This window comes from Takifugu flavidus, chromosome 21 (genome assembly GCF_003711565.1).
Source record: "Takifugu flavidus isolate HTHZ2018 chromosome 21, ASM371156v2, whole genome shotgun sequence".
Classification (NCBI taxonomy): domain Eukaryota; kingdom Metazoa; phylum Chordata; class Actinopteri; order Tetraodontiformes; family Tetraodontidae; genus Takifugu; species Takifugu flavidus.
The window spans coordinates 9,473,971-9,489,022 of NC_079540.1; the positions used below are offsets into that span (position 1 = coordinate 9,473,971).

Genomic DNA, 15,052 nt, shown 5'->3' on the forward strand with positions numbered 1-15,052 from the left:
TGCTTAAATAAAACTTATATTAATAGTGGGTCTCGCACGTAGTAACACATTTATCTACAACAAAAAAAATCACTATAGTTGAATTCCTTCGAGCATATTAATTCCTTTGGTGCGTTACTGTAAATGTTTGTTATCCGTCCATCTGTTAGTTGTGTTTTTAGCTAAAGCTGAGAAATCTACATAAAAAAAAATCTCTCTGACACAGTCGGTGGTTTCTTCCACCCAGCTGACATTTAGCTGCAGACGCAACACTTGGATCACTGACTGTGGGGTGATGTCATCTCTCCATCCATCCATCCATCCTCCATCCATCCATCCTCCATCCATCCTCCATCCTCCATCCACCATCCATCCTCCATCCTCCATCCATGCTCTACATTTCATCCTGATGCTAACACTAACGCCCGAGGCTGGCTGGATCAGCTGCGACCGGTTGGATCCGTGTTAAAAGAGGCGCCAGCGTGCTCTCGCGGAGAAAGAAAAAAAAAGTTAAACCAAGGAAGGAGAGAGAGTGAAAGAAGTGAGAACGACAAAATGAGTCAGAGGGAAAAAGAGTGAAATGACCCATTTTACAGCTCAAACACGGAAGCTAAATATAACCGTGGTTCGTTTGGCTCGTCGTGAATCTCAGGCATGAAGCTGCGTTCAAAAGACGACAGAAATAGAGTGCTTTAATTTAGCGCTGAGTAAGATCTATAAATATTTGATGAGAGCCTCTGACAGCAACACAGTTATTGCACACTAAGTGGAAAGTTTAGGATTTCTAAGAAAACCACGTGATGTTTGAATAAAGACTAAATTTAAACTCTTATATGAGGCAGGATGTACCAGCTTCTGTCCCAGTGATCAGGGTCAGCACAAATGTGGACGAGTTGTGTTATTGAACCCAGCTTCAAGTTTGTGTCACACCTGTACAGGTCAGACTGGTTGGCACGGTGGGATTTAGTGGTCACCTGATGGGGAAATAGCCTTCAAATAGCACCAATTCACCAGTTCACATCACGTCTGAGTGCTACCGAGGCTGTTTTTTAAACTACATTTCAAAATCTACATTGTGTCTGATAGGCTGCTCAAAAGTGGGAATCAGAGAGCAGTGCATGATGGGAATATTGTGCAGAAACACCCTCAACGTCCGAGAAATATCAAAGAATGTGATCAGGAATTCCAGATTTAACAAGCGACAGCATCTGTGTCTGCTCAGCACCACGCCAACATCTGAGATCTGCAGCTGCAGCCGTTCAGCAGCTACGCGGAGGCCTGACGAGCGCTTTAGAGCGGAGATGAGAGCGATAGATGATGGGCTGCTCTTCAGCTTTTGTCCTGAGTTTAATCTGATGCTCAGGGCGGATGAAGGACGGGAAAACTGCTGGTTACTTTTGTTGTTTGAGTGACAAGGACTCGCACGGTCAGCCGGGTGAAGTGAGCTGTCCCTAAAGAGACAGGGATGCTAAAGATTAGCGTAGAAGGGAAGTGACAGATTTAAAGTGGTCACATGATCAATCTGGAGCTCATTTGAAAATTCATCAGCTCTTAATGTGGAAAAGTGACGCCTTCTTTTACTGCTCTGAGAGTCTCCTGTGATTCGAGCCGACTGAGCGGGGACACAACTCATCCTGAGGCTACAGGTGACACCTTCACACTGTGAGAACAGCGAGGGAGGGGCCTCACAGGTGACGCATGGATGTGAAAATAAGCCCGATCCTCTCTTCTCTAGACCGAATCAGGTTCTTCAGATTCATAGAAATAATAAATCAGCACTTCTCACTTAAAGATTAGTTAGTAAATGAATTTTGACATGTTGGTTGTGTCTCATAAGAGAATGTGCGCTGCAGCACTTTGTGTGCACCAAAGACGCACACCTGGGGGTTGATTGCGCAACACTGCTGCTGGATGACAGTTCCAACATCTTCTCCTCTTAATCCCATTTTCCTGCTGAGTAAGGTTGAGCAGGTTCTCCAGCAGCGCCCTGCTTGCCCAGCTGAAGCATAACAGCAAATAACCAGACTGTTTCTTCTTCTAACAGTGGTTCTGGGCCAGATCCTCAGGGGGGATGTAAAGTAGGGGTGGAGGGGGTCGGCGTGCTGTCAGAACAGGGCGGCGGCATCAAGAAGGTCTGATGCACAGAGAGGAACACACTCAGCCACGGGGGTAAACAGTGGCGCCAAGCAGAAGGCAGTTCAGGGCTGCTCCTCCGCTCCATGTTATAGTCTGGTTTTCCTGCTATGTCCATACATAGCAGTATGGATGTGTGTGTGTGTGTGTGTGTGTGTGTGTGTGTGTGCATGGATGGATGCATGCATGCATGCCTGGATGGGTGGATGGATGGATGGATGCATCGATACATGGGTGGGTGGATGGATGGATGGATGGATGGATGGATGGATGGGTGCATGGATGGATGGATGGATGGATGGATGGATGTGCATTAAAGCTGAGGATGATCCTGTTAATCACTCTTATTTCTCTCTTCTCACCTTATTTATTATCTTTATCCCTGTTGGAGATGTTGAAAATGAATTTTCCTCTGTTCTTTGGTAGCAACGTCCTTTTTCCCCTCTGTTGTCTCTCTGCATAACTCACATTCTCTCTGGATTTACTTCACCTCAGCTCCTGACATTTCCCTGTAGAATCCTCTGAAAGGCCACTGTTGCACCAGCACCAGCGCTGGTGACGAGCTGCCCAAAACTGGACCAGACAGGACACGTCAGCCGTGTGGCTGCTGGACTTGGATGTCCTCTCCATTCTTCCAAAACAACTGCAACCCAAGTATCCGTGTAGACGACCCCCACCTCACGGCGCCGTTGTCAACGCTGCCGTGGTTCTGAACAAACCTCGAGCTCATCCAGCGTTACACTGACACTGCTTCACCTGAAACAATGAGCTGGCAAAACAGCAGCCAGAGTTTTTAATTTAGTCTCATGATGAAGCAGAAAGAGTCCCATATATTCCTGAAAAGATGCCTTCAGGGGTCTAGCCTTGAGGCAGTCAGTAACCTTTATAAAAACATAATTTTATAAAAGAAAAGACATTTACTTTCCCAAAGCTTCATTCTGAAAGGTCTTAAAACCTTTTAAAGATGAGAATCTAATGACATTATAGATACTAATGGAGTATTTAACTATAATACCATAACAACAATACAAAGAATAGAATCTACTCTTGAATTTGAGAAGCTAATTGAGGGTTCTGCAGAGCATAAATTAAAGAAGCAGAGAAGGACTCAGCAGAAATGACAATGATGACAAAGTGGAAGCGCCCTCCAAAAACACTCAAAGAAAGAGTGGAGTGTGTGTTATAAATCACTACATTCCTGATTTATATTGGCGCTTATGGACTAGTGGCAGCAGCGGAACAGTAAATGGTGACACCACAGGGTTCTTGGATGGGAAATTCAAGGCGATTAAGCAGAGATGACCTCATCTGTAGCACAGAAATGAACCGTTCTCATTTCAAATGGAAATATAACCCAGAGCCCGGAAACGGTTCAGTTACGAACAGATTTGAGGCTCAAGACGCTGCAGTTATTAAAAGTCTGATATGGGAGAGGAGACAGTCTTCATTAACTGTCAGGGTGCAGCCAAATACTTTGACCTGGACGGCTCAGACAACCATCAAACCATCATGCTAAACATGCACGAGAGACCCGACGTACAGCTGAAGCGCTGTGTCCACTTCAGCCTGATGGTTACTGGGACAAGAACTTGCATCAACGCTCTGATCCTGAATCTAGCTGCTTTAAGGTGAGGTCCTCTGTCCTCAGGGGACAGAAGGTTTCCCTCTGCCGGCTCCATCCCTACCCAGGTCTGACCTGGTCTTTAAAGGTGCAGAGTGATGTGTGTGGCCTGTTCCAGCAGCTCCCATGAACAGGACGCATCCTTCAGCTCCTACAGTGACACATCGGAGTGAATCACGGCCGAACATCCTGTTCCTGCCGCAAGACACAGAATTCCCCTCATATTTCCTGGCCTTTCATCTGAGCAGCACCCATAAAGAAATGGTGGCTATGCTGAGCAGGAAGATTATAGAGAATTAGTCAAACTTAAAGTCTCCTCATAAAATGCTTCAACTATACAGCAGCAAAATGACTCCAGGATCTAATAATCTTTGTGCTTTCGTCTCAATTTAACCAGAACTCATCAATAAAACAACAGAATTCTCCCGTGTCTCCATTTTCAAGGTTAAAAAGTCTTTGGACAGTCTTGGACGTCTCTTCCTCTGACGTGTCAGCGCAAACAAACTCAAAAGGTCAAGTGTTAAAGGTCAAGCGTCAGCGGGAGCAACACTGTCCAGCGTTAATGCAAGTGAGCCAGTTCAAAACAAGAAAGGCACCAACATTTAGAAGAAAGATGGAAAAGATTGGAACCATGATGAGCAGTTGTGGTGGAATCTGCCTTTTCACAGCAACATGACAAAGTTTTCAACCTTTTCTCATCATATTTTGGGGCTTACAAATGTTAGGAATAGCAAAAATAACCTTTTATTATTTTGTGTTTTAGTTAGCTCCTGAAATATGTTCCTCTGTAAAAGTAACTGTAATGGTTAGTGTGTTCCTTTTAAATAAGCAGACACTGCAGACAGCAGAAGAGGTCCTTAGATGCCAGGAAGCACCTCAGAGCTTATCCATCCTCCCATAACCTCTTCAGTGCTAAGGGTGACAGGGGTTCTGGATCACATCCCAGTGGTCACCAGACAAGAAACACAATCACACCCTGGACGGCTCACCAGTCCATCACAACAGCAGTTATAAAGGCAGCCCGGAGTCTCTAATCAAGTCAAAACCTCCATGAAACAAAAGATGGAGGACACAGAGAAACCCAAACTGGGATTTAAACCCACAGCAGGAGCCCAGATTCAGATATAAAACCTGAGGTCAGCTTGGAGGACTGACGGGACAAACTGGTTTCCCTGGGAACTCACATGGAGCTCAGAGCGTTTTAGGGTAATCTATCAAAACATTATCTGGCTTTGTTTAAGCCCATGCAAATCCATCAAAAGTGCTCACAGAGAATAACTGATCAGCGAATAACCGCAGGTGAATCAATCAGGCGCGTGTTGGGTCAGTGCTGGGAGAAACCCAGAGATGTTCAAGTGCTCCAATTAAAATGGGACATTTTGATGCCGTGACAACACAGCAGGAGGCAAGAAGGTGTAGAAAACAGGAGAGACCGGTTAAGGTCAAACAGGCTGTCCTGCAGGAGCACTCATACCAATCATGCCCGAGCTGGGTGCACGCAGGAAGCTCCAACGTACCTCTCATCGGGTTCTGGATCCACAAGATGCCGCCGATCAGGTGCGGAGACTGGCCAAGCATCCCGATGGCACTTTCCTCCCTCTCCTTACACTCCTCCGGCAACTGTGCACGTAGAAACGCGGGAGAAGACGCGGACTTCACCAGGTGCACATGTGCCACCGGATGAGCCTTAGCGAGCGCGCACGGACTTTTGCGCCACCGATGGAAATGAATGACGGTTCTTGTCTGGATGACCAAAAGAGCCGGGACGAGAGAACCTCCTGACGCCTGGAACCACCTGACGACGCGTCTCGGTCGCAGACCTGTTAACCGACCCTGCCACGACAAAAGCTGCGCGTTCACACGGAAGCTGGAAATAAGAGGTGACCAGGACAGCACGTAATGGCTCTAGCGTCAGCCAATCAGGAGGTGACCCGGCTCAGCCGGGGTGAGATCAACCCGAACAGCTTCTGTCATCACCAACAACTGAATCAAACGCCAACTAAATCCGGAAATATTCAGCACAGACGCGACGCGGAGCGGAGCGCTGGGGGGGAGGGGGGGTCTTACCTTCCACGGCCATCGAGGCTCACTGCGCAGACATCACTTGGGTGGGGGAAGCAATCAGTCAAGGCGGGCTCAGAGAACCTCGCTGGGCGCCTTCTCATCACTTTGCTGCGGGCGAGCCGGAGCGCACAGCTGCTGCTGCTGCTGTTCCTGCCGCTCCGCCGAGAAGCATCACGGGAACTGTAGTTTCAGCGCCTCCTGGACGATCAGCCGTGATGCGTCCAGGTTTACTTTTACACTGAAAGGTAGCACGCGTCCTTCATAATGTGTCCCTCCGGAGTGTTGATTCAACTAGTTTTACCATATTAACTCGGATCGTTGGTATCTAACTTTCAATTTGAGATTTGAACAGACTCTGGCCCTCAAAAACATCTCCAGTTCGACAAGGCTGCACCAGCATCCCAGGACTGGTGCCCTGCCAGCTATGATGACGAGATTTTGAATGTCACAAATTCCATGTAAAAGGTGCATGTCATTGTGTCTTGAGTTTAGAATAAATAAATAAAGCAGCCCGAGGTGAATGGCACAGCACCCTCACGCTTTTGTCACTGGAACATTCACTCATGTCATTTTTACAACAAGAGAGTCTCAATTGTACAATTATCAGGCCGTCAAACTGACAGTAAGCAGAGAGAGTTTCTATGGAATGCTCATTAACCACAGCAGAAGGCACTCCTACCTCTGAAGACAGGAGAAAACAACCAGTTTATGGCTGTGATTGTGCCTTTTGAACACATCTGTGGTAAATATCAAGATGCAAAAGCTCACTGACCAATACAAGATCAACGGAAAAGCAAAATAAGGTGCAAGAAGGCCAGACGGGGTGAACGCAGGGCCTCTGTTTGTGTGTTCATAGATAATCATTTCAAGGTTAGTTTCCAGGACTAATCGCTCAGCAGCAGCACGAGGAGGTTTGTCTGCATATTTCTCCTTGTATTTCTGGCCGTGGAGCAAGTGTCAACTATCAGGTGTGGCTCTTACCTGGTTGGTTCAGCCTGTCTGAGGGGTTTTCCATTGACGGGTGCTTCCGCTACATCATACGTGTAGAGGGAAAGAATTCAATGTCTTAAGAAAAAGTGCACAGAAAAGAAACTTGATGTGTGTAGCAGATAATGATAATGCAGATAGCCTGTTAGCTTGCTAGTGGACAAGGGACCCAGTGAAGAGTCTTCAGGGGTCGCCACAGAGACTTTTGGTGAGAGAGGGTTGTTTTTTTTATTATTATTTGTTATAATTAACTCATTCTTACCTTTGTGGAAGGATTGTAGGGCTGCAGCTGAATGTATTTGAGACAATGTAATGAGCTCTGATAAATTATCATTTTCAGAAGAAAGTGATGATCGCGACACATTTTAATTTCTGAACTCTTTATCGATGTTTTTTTTAATGAAAGCGTCCTCTGAATAAGTTTATGGTTTTGATTTTTTAAATTTGAAATGAACATTTCTTGTGTTTTTTCAGTTTAAACTTAACCAAACCAGTTGTGAAATAACAACTTGGGCAGTGTGATACAGCACAATGACGAGAGGCAGGACGACACTTCACACACACATAACAACAAAGCAAGAAGCCGACTCACTGTTTCACCCTCTGAAATTATGAGATAATAATGACTTCTGTACCTGAGTATCATTTATAAACATCATTATTTGGTGAATTACACTGATGAGCGCAGGGCTGGTGCTTTATTTACTATATATTGTAAATTACATTGTTATTTATATCGTATGTGGGACAGTGTTGGATAGGAATGCTGCCGTGTGCGTGTTTTCTGCTGAGCCATTGCAAAGAATATTTGCTCATTTATGAGTCTAGAAATACAAGAAATTGTAATTATAACTTCTGGAAAGTTTTGCTTTGCCCTCAGATGGTCTTTATCATAATAGGATCAGTGTCATAAGATTTAAAAAGTGCTGTGTTTCTCTGAAATGGGCCTGCACCAATATAAATAAAGCTGAGATGCGTTTTTTCAGGCGCTGAAACCCAATCTGAGACCGAGCTGCACGACTGCACGACTGCTTGACTGCATGGCTGCTCGGCTGCTCAGCTGCAGCTGAGTGAGAACACTCATCAATTATTTCATTAATATATGTCAAATCAAAAGTGTAGAGGAGCCAAGAAAGAGAACGTGTGAGAGAAAGTTCAATGTCATTTCAACACAGTTCCAAATTTAGTTAATCAGAAAATAGATTTTCTTCCAAGTTTTTGATGTGCTTTAAACTGGAAATAAATATAAAACTATGTGACATGTTTTGACTCTTGGAAGGTCAGTTTTAGGGGCTGGACATAAAAAGCTGTGTCAGTCTTTTACTTGAAATTGAACTCAGATTTAGACACATATACACATCTACAGAGGAAGAGATAGCGTTTGGAAGATGATGCATTCTTTTCTTGTTCTAGACAAAAATTCTGTTGGAACTCCTTAGCAATTTAAAGAAAAACAAAAGGATGAATGCTAATTCATGTTTCAAGAAATGAGGATGAGATAGTGCTGATATCATCTCCAAAGAGTTTGTGGGAAGCTGTTAAACGGAGCAGGAAAGGAACCATGTGATGACGATCTGAAGCACTGATGGATGAGCTCATTAGCTTAGCTGACATTCTAGCTGAGCCCAGAAGACTCTAGTCTGTCCACCAGGAGCTGCACGTGAGCTTCTGAGTGACGACAGAACATCAGCACTTTTTACAAAAACCTGATTTGGTTTTGTTGTTTTTTCCCTTTTCCAGGACACCCACAAAGCCACCCAAATCCTTTGACATTCCATCATGTTTGGTGATTTAACAAGTGGGACTTTCATGGAGGGATGAATGGGACGAATAGAGGGATGAAAGGATGAGGGACGAGTGGATGACAACATGGAAAGTGTCTTCAAGTGTCTCCATAAACAGCAGCAGTACATTACCTGAACACTTCCTGTTCATAATCAGAAATATGGGATTTGCTTTTGAATTTTTCCCGCCAACTTTGAATCCTCCCTGAACCCTCCTCACGGTGTTTGCAGGTCCTGAAGATCACACCAGCAGGGTGATGATGACGCCATCGTCCTGGCCCTGCCACAGCATCTCCCCCTCAAACGCCACCTTCCCGTGCTTCCGGGCTCTCATCAGAATTCCCACCACTTTGTCAGAGATCCTGACGTATCTGTCGAACAGCTGTCCGAAGGTGACGCGGGTCTTGCCGTCCAGGTCAGGGTCGGCCATAGTCCTGATCACGTAGCACATGTCGTCGATCTCTCGGTGGATGTGCCGCTCTGCTCGCAAGGCCCGCTCTGCCGTTTTGGTTCCTTCCTTGGGGCGTCCGTAGCCCTCTTGGCCCTTTTGCAGGCGGAGCGACATGGAGTAGTCATGGTCGAAATACTCGCTGAAGGGGTTTAGCTTCTGGGTCTCGCTGTGCTCCGAGGCCCAGTCCTGCCAGCGACTCTTCAGGTTTCCGACAGCGCTGTATTTCTTGGCGAGAGCATTGATCTTGTCGGCGTCCTCTGCTTCCTTTTTGTACCTGGAGCGGACACAAAAAATACATGAAAATATACACAACTGTATTGTTGTTCCCTGATTGTTCTTAACAGAACCATTAATGCTGTGAAAGTGAGGATCATTAAATTGATTTTGAATCATTGAAACCTTCTTTTATTTATCATCATGGATCAGAATGTTCCATAAAAGCTGATCCAGAAAAAGACAATGTGGCCGTTCTTACATGGACACTGTTGGTCTCTTGATCTTCAGTTCTGACTCTGCATCGTCTTTGAAAGCCTTCTCTTCCCCAACGGTCTCCTCTGTGTCCACCAGGTCTCCACTGTGATCTCCACTGCCAACCCAGGAGGTCCTCTCTCCTGGTTGTCCTCCATCTTTTCCACCAGGCCGGTTCTCCACCTGCTTCCAGCTTTTGGTGAGAGAGGACACCATATTTGAGCATTTTCTACGGCGTGTAGGCGAGCTTTTCTTCTTCAGAATCCGGTCAATCTCGTCTTCTGAAGGCAGACTCTCCCTCTTGATCTTCTCAGCCAGAAGGTTGATGCTGGCGCCTTTCTCCTGGACACCGCTGGTTACTGTCTTCATCACTTGTTTGACTTTGATGGCTGCTCCAATCGATGGTTCGGCCCTCTGTTGAACTACAGTCTCAGGGCTCTTCTGAGAAGATAAGGATGCATCTCCAGAACTGATGTGAGGTCTGGAACCATCTGCTGGATGGACCTGGGTTGGGGGGTTCTTCTTTGGGACCCACTTCTTTCTGGGTTCTTCTGTTGGACCTCCCAGGGAAGCTGGAGCCCAACCACTGGGTTCACTGGCCTGCTTCTTCTCATTATCTGCTGCCCACTGCTGCCAGCTGCTTGCCAGGCCGCACACCATGCTGATGGTACGGAGCTTCCTGATGTTCTTGTTTGTGGAGGATTTCCGCTGTTGGGTCAAACCCGTTTGTTTGTCAGTCATAATGACATCAGCTGGGGTATCCCTGGTAATCCTTTTAGCTAATCCCCTTCAACAGCTGTTAGACGAGACGATCCTGGACATTTTTCTCTGATCTTCAGCTGATTCCTGTCTTTGGAAACGCTTCCTTTCCCCGTTGCTTCATATCCTCATGCTTGTGGCTGCAACTCTAAAAAGGTCTGAGCAAAGCCCACCATGACGGTGGAAAGTATGTGAGTCATCCCAGGATACCAGCCTGATCATCTTTCCCTGACACCAGTCACCCCAGTGGACTCGTGTTTCATCACAGCTTCTACCACTGATTAGCAAGAGCTCAGACAGAAGTGAAACCTGCCCTCTTCATTTATTTCACCCCGCTAATATAATGCATCGATCTATCTGTGCAATAGAAAATAGAAATATAGAAAATCAAAATACACAATCAGTTTTTTTTAGTTGTAGCTTGAAAATCGATATGACTGATATAAATGTGAAAGTCTTGTTCACATCTGCAGCCAAGCTATTGTTGTGGAGGGAGACATCGTTCCTTACTTCAAGTCTGTTTGTGGGTGGAGCTAATGAAACAATAAAACATTCACATTTTTATTTACGTGTTTTCCAACATGGAAAGTGCTAATGGAAAATCGAAAAGTGTTTGTATAAAATGTAAATAGTTAAAAAAATCTAAATCTGCAACTTTACGCAAACAGGCAAATATGTGACCATTCAACTCAGCCCAATTGCACTCACGCACGCCCTCACGCACGCCCTCACGCAGGAATGGAAATACAAGTCGCAGCTGTTTGCAGTGTCTAAGAATTGAGTTTAATTATTAACATTTTAAAGGATGGTTACAGCGCCACCAAGAGGATAAAAGGTCAATTATCAGTCGCAAGATTAAAATCAGTCTAAGTGAAATATTTCACAGTAAAACCTAATAAACATTATTTTGTCTGTGCTACTGGGTGTTTGGTGTCAGATTAGGTTTATTTTCCAAATCGTTTTTGGATTCATACTGCAGAGTCAGAATGATCAAACCTCTGGAGATTTTCCTGGTATTTAGATTAAGACAGCAGAGCTGGACTCAGATAGTACTGCATATTAGGCCGTGTTTACGGGCCATATAATGGTTGTTTGTCGAGACCCGCTGCTGCTTCCTCAGACCGCATGTTCTTTTTGCTGTGCAAGTTTAGTAGAGTGTTTGTGGCCGCTGACCACCAGAGGTCGCTATAGCGTCATTGTATATTTACTACCAGATATTCCAGGCTTCCCTGTTTCCCCACCAGCAAGAGCTGAGAGGTTGATCCGCAGTTGTCTGACCCTCCAACTGGCCTGGACCCGAACAATCCTGGGTAACAAATTTCAAACTAAACACATCGTGGAAAAACGACTGCTGAGGAGAGATTGAAACACATGTTTGCACACAGGATAAACTGCAAATACACAAACGTCAAAGATTTTAATAAAAAGAATCTGACCATCCTTTATCCATCTGGAAAAATGAAAAGTCAGGTTCTTTTTCGTCTACTTGAATCAAAAAAATGACCATTTCCTCTAGTGACTCTGGTGATCTGGGGCAAAGGGAGGAGGAGAGAAAGCACCTGTGTTTGCTGCTGTTTAAGTTTGAGCGTGTGTGCGGACGCGGTTGCGTTTGGCGGCGCTGTTGTTGAGCAGGACTGTATCTGTGAGGATGTGTCGCAGGGTTTTCTCTGACCTCTCCCTGATGGTTTGCGTAACAGTAAGCCCGAGGTGATCTGGAGCATAATTAAAATCCTGTTGTTGCAGCAATCGGATCAACATCCCCGAGAAAATGAGATGTTCTCCGCTATTATCTTGATTGCAACTTCAGCTCAGAGTTTATTTGCCGGACCTGTTACAATAACATTTTACAGCTGTAGGAGCGCGTGGAGAAATCCATGCGACTCGACTGTATATCAGGATTAAAGAGGCCGTGTGTTTCTGATGGTTCTATAAGGACAAATATTATCACATTGTCTGGGTATCAGATTATAGATCCGGCAGAAATGAAGACGGGGGTCTGGTACAGAAGTTCTGCGTTCTATATGAGTAAACCCTGTATATGGGTGGTCTCCCTCTTTCAGAACAGGTAGAGTCTGGATACTGGTGCTATACTGGGTTCTGCACAGTGTCTCTCCCAGTACCGATCACCACTGGCAGCCAGGGCATCTTTGGACAGCATGAACCTGCCTCTTCCGCTCTAAGCTGGTCACCAGTACCACCAGTACCTGAAACAATGACGCTAAACTGCAGCGAGGATCCAGTTCCTGCTCTAAAACAGCCGGCAGTGGCTCATACCAGAACCAGAGGTGGGAGACAAGACCAAAGGGTGAAGGTATGGGTGTAACGAACGGGTTATTGGTTCCGAGCCGAGCTTCGATGCCATGAGTGTACGAACATGTTGGTTTTGGCGACGCTTGCGTCAGTCAGCAGTTACACTTCGTTGCTTGTGACCGCCGTCACCTCTGGAGCCACGATCAACTGTCAGAAGCCCAACGGAAGAGGATTTTTCTTCCAATGCTTATTTATTCAGCCTCTTGTTCCAGATCTTCCAGACACAAATACATAAAATGACCCTCAATTTCATGATCTGTAAACATTCCAACATTAAAAGTCTGCTTGGTGGATCTAAACACCTGCAGTGTGACATCTTTGAGCCCACCTGAGGCTTCCTGCCAACGTCGGGCCCAGCAGCTACTGCCAGGACCTGCAGACCTTCTCTGCTTCACATTCAGTCATCAATCATATCGGGATCCCTCAGACTTTTTTAGGCAAGGGACCCCACCTCTGCATTCTTATTAGACTGTTTCTTTTCCTTCAGGGCAGGATTTTCTCCTCATGACAAACCCGACACAATCCCAGATCTCTTCAGAAACATAACCACTCAGCATATATTTATTACTTTGAAACATCTGACTATTTCGTGGGAATATTCTGAGCTGCAGGAGCTCAGCAGCAATAATGTGGACACATTTGGTTTATATTCAGTTAAAACATTACCTCACACCCATTGGCTGGTGCCTACAGGAACAGGAAGTTGAGGCAGGAATGCTTTACTATCGTTTTCCCAAATACTCTTTAGTTTAGGAACTTTAGAAAGAACTTTTCTCTTAATATGTTCACTCTGTAAGTGTTCAGCAGGTGCTCAGGGTGCAGACAGTTTCCTTCAATTTGACATAGAAATATCTTCATTAAAAGCTAATCACCAATGTTTTTAGGTATCTGTACAGGCACGTCCACCATTCTCTTATTCAGAAAACCACGCCCATCTCTCTCCGGGTCCTTCTATTAGTAGATTAACTATCAGCACATCAGATGAACTGATTCAAATCACGTCAAATTAAGAAAAGAACAGTTATGGATAGAATCCACAACTGTCTTCAAAGGGTCATCAATACTGTACGGCACCTCTGAAGTGACAGCAAAAGCAAATGATCATATATCTCTTCTCAAAATCCTAAATCCTATTATGCCATTTAAGCATTTAATCGGTTTATCTAAATCATTTTTAAATTGCAGGTGGCCCTATGGAAGGAAAAAAAACAGATTTATCTACTTATGTAGATGATTCTACTATATAAATCGATATAAAACATTGTATGCCACGTTTAAAAAAAAAAAAAAAACTAATGACAAATGAAGCGACAGTGAATTAGTTTTTAATAATACGTTATAAAAAATAAATAACCAAGACAACAAAACATTTCATAACCAAAGCAGATCAACTGAAAGACGCACCAGTGCTCTACTGGTTCTGACTGGTCACTGACCAGCATATCTGACCTGTGGGGACGACTGAGAGTTCCAATAACTCTTTTAGTGTTTTCAACAGATACAAATATGCTGTTATTAAATGAATACCTCAGCCAGCCTGATGTCAGTAATTATCACAGGTTTGACCCACTGATTACCTTAATTAAGGTAACCCGACATCTCTTTGGTTATATTCTGCCAGGTTCATCTTTATTAGAAGACCCAGCAGTGAGTTTCACAGGAGTGTGTGATCATCTTCCAGGACATTTACATTTACCATAAAAGAGGGGAAATGACCATTTTGATGCACGTGGCTGATGAGCAGTTTAAAACGAAACCCCTCAGGAGAAAACACTGTCTGCAACCATGAAATGGCTGCTTTATATCATATGCAGAATTTCCACAGGAGGTGACACTTCAGAAGTGCTTCTGGGAACTTCCTCACACCAACAGAAGGACAAGAGTTTGGATCCTCGGAGGTGTTTGCCAGCTCTTCACACTCTGTGGCTGCAGACTCTTAGGCCACATTCCAGGGAGGGTGTCGGGTCAGCGCAGGCGCTGAAGGACACGCAGCAGTTTGCAGACTCCAGTAATTTGTTTAACCTCTGATTAGGTCCAGGAATGTCAACTATGGAGTGATGCTACGGGTCCTGACAACAATATTTGACGCTCTTATAATCTGTCACTGCCACCAAGCGAGAGAAGTGCTGCGAAAATGAGCCTAGAACACCTCACCCTTTCAATGCTGCCATAGGGTGTGCACGAGGGGCTGGGTGTCTCTAGTTGATGTTGAAACATGTGCAGGCAATAAAAGAGACTGGTCAAAAGTCGAGTTTTGTGAATAACAAGAGCGAATATCAAGAACTCAGAGTCAAACGTTCAAAGCTTGTTTTGACAGGGAGCCTTAATCTTCTGGTTACCAGACGAAGACAAAGTCACCCCGAAAGGAAGGAGGTTTAATGTTTGCACCATCTGGAGGGAAGAATGCATTGTGCCTCTATCTGAGGGATTTATCACCTTCTCCTGCCCTCGTCAGGACACACTTCGTGGCTTTTGTATCATCACAAAAGAAGTGTT

General features: G+C 45.0%; 1 protein-coding gene and 1 long non-coding RNA gene across 6 annotated transcripts in view; one reads left to right on the top strand and one right to left on the bottom strand.

Moving 5' to 3' along the window:
- The window catches only part of samd12 (sterile alpha motif domain containing 12), an 81,655-nt gene extending 75,685 nt beyond the window's left edge, over positions 1-5,970 (bottom strand). Inside the window, exon 1 of one of the 4 annotated variants that reach the window (XM_057020362.1) lies at positions 5,801-5,970. In XM_057020362.1, coding sequence (XP_056876342.1) covers positions 5,801-5,813 — 13 coding nt within the window. In that variant the 5' untranslated portion in view covers positions 5,814-5,970. Of the gene's footprint in view, positions 1-5,250; positions 5,676-5,800 lie in introns of those variants that run through there. The other 3 variants (XM_057020361.1, XM_057020363.1, XM_057020364.1) reach the window with 3 other exon arrangements.
- A 269-nt stretch (positions 5,971-6,239) lies between these two features.
- On the top strand, positions 6,240-12,329 carry LOC130518046 (uncharacterized). Of its 2 annotated transcripts, XR_008947904.1 has the most exons (4): positions 6,240-6,992; positions 7,771-7,854; positions 8,525-9,686; positions 9,802-12,329. It is a non-coding gene; the product is annotated as an uncharacterized LOC130518046 (long non-coding RNA). The 2 variants fall into 2 exon arrangements; XR_008947903.1 differs by having other exon boundaries at positions 7,771-9,686.
- The last annotated feature ends 2,723 nt before the right edge of the window (positions 12,330-15,052 follow it).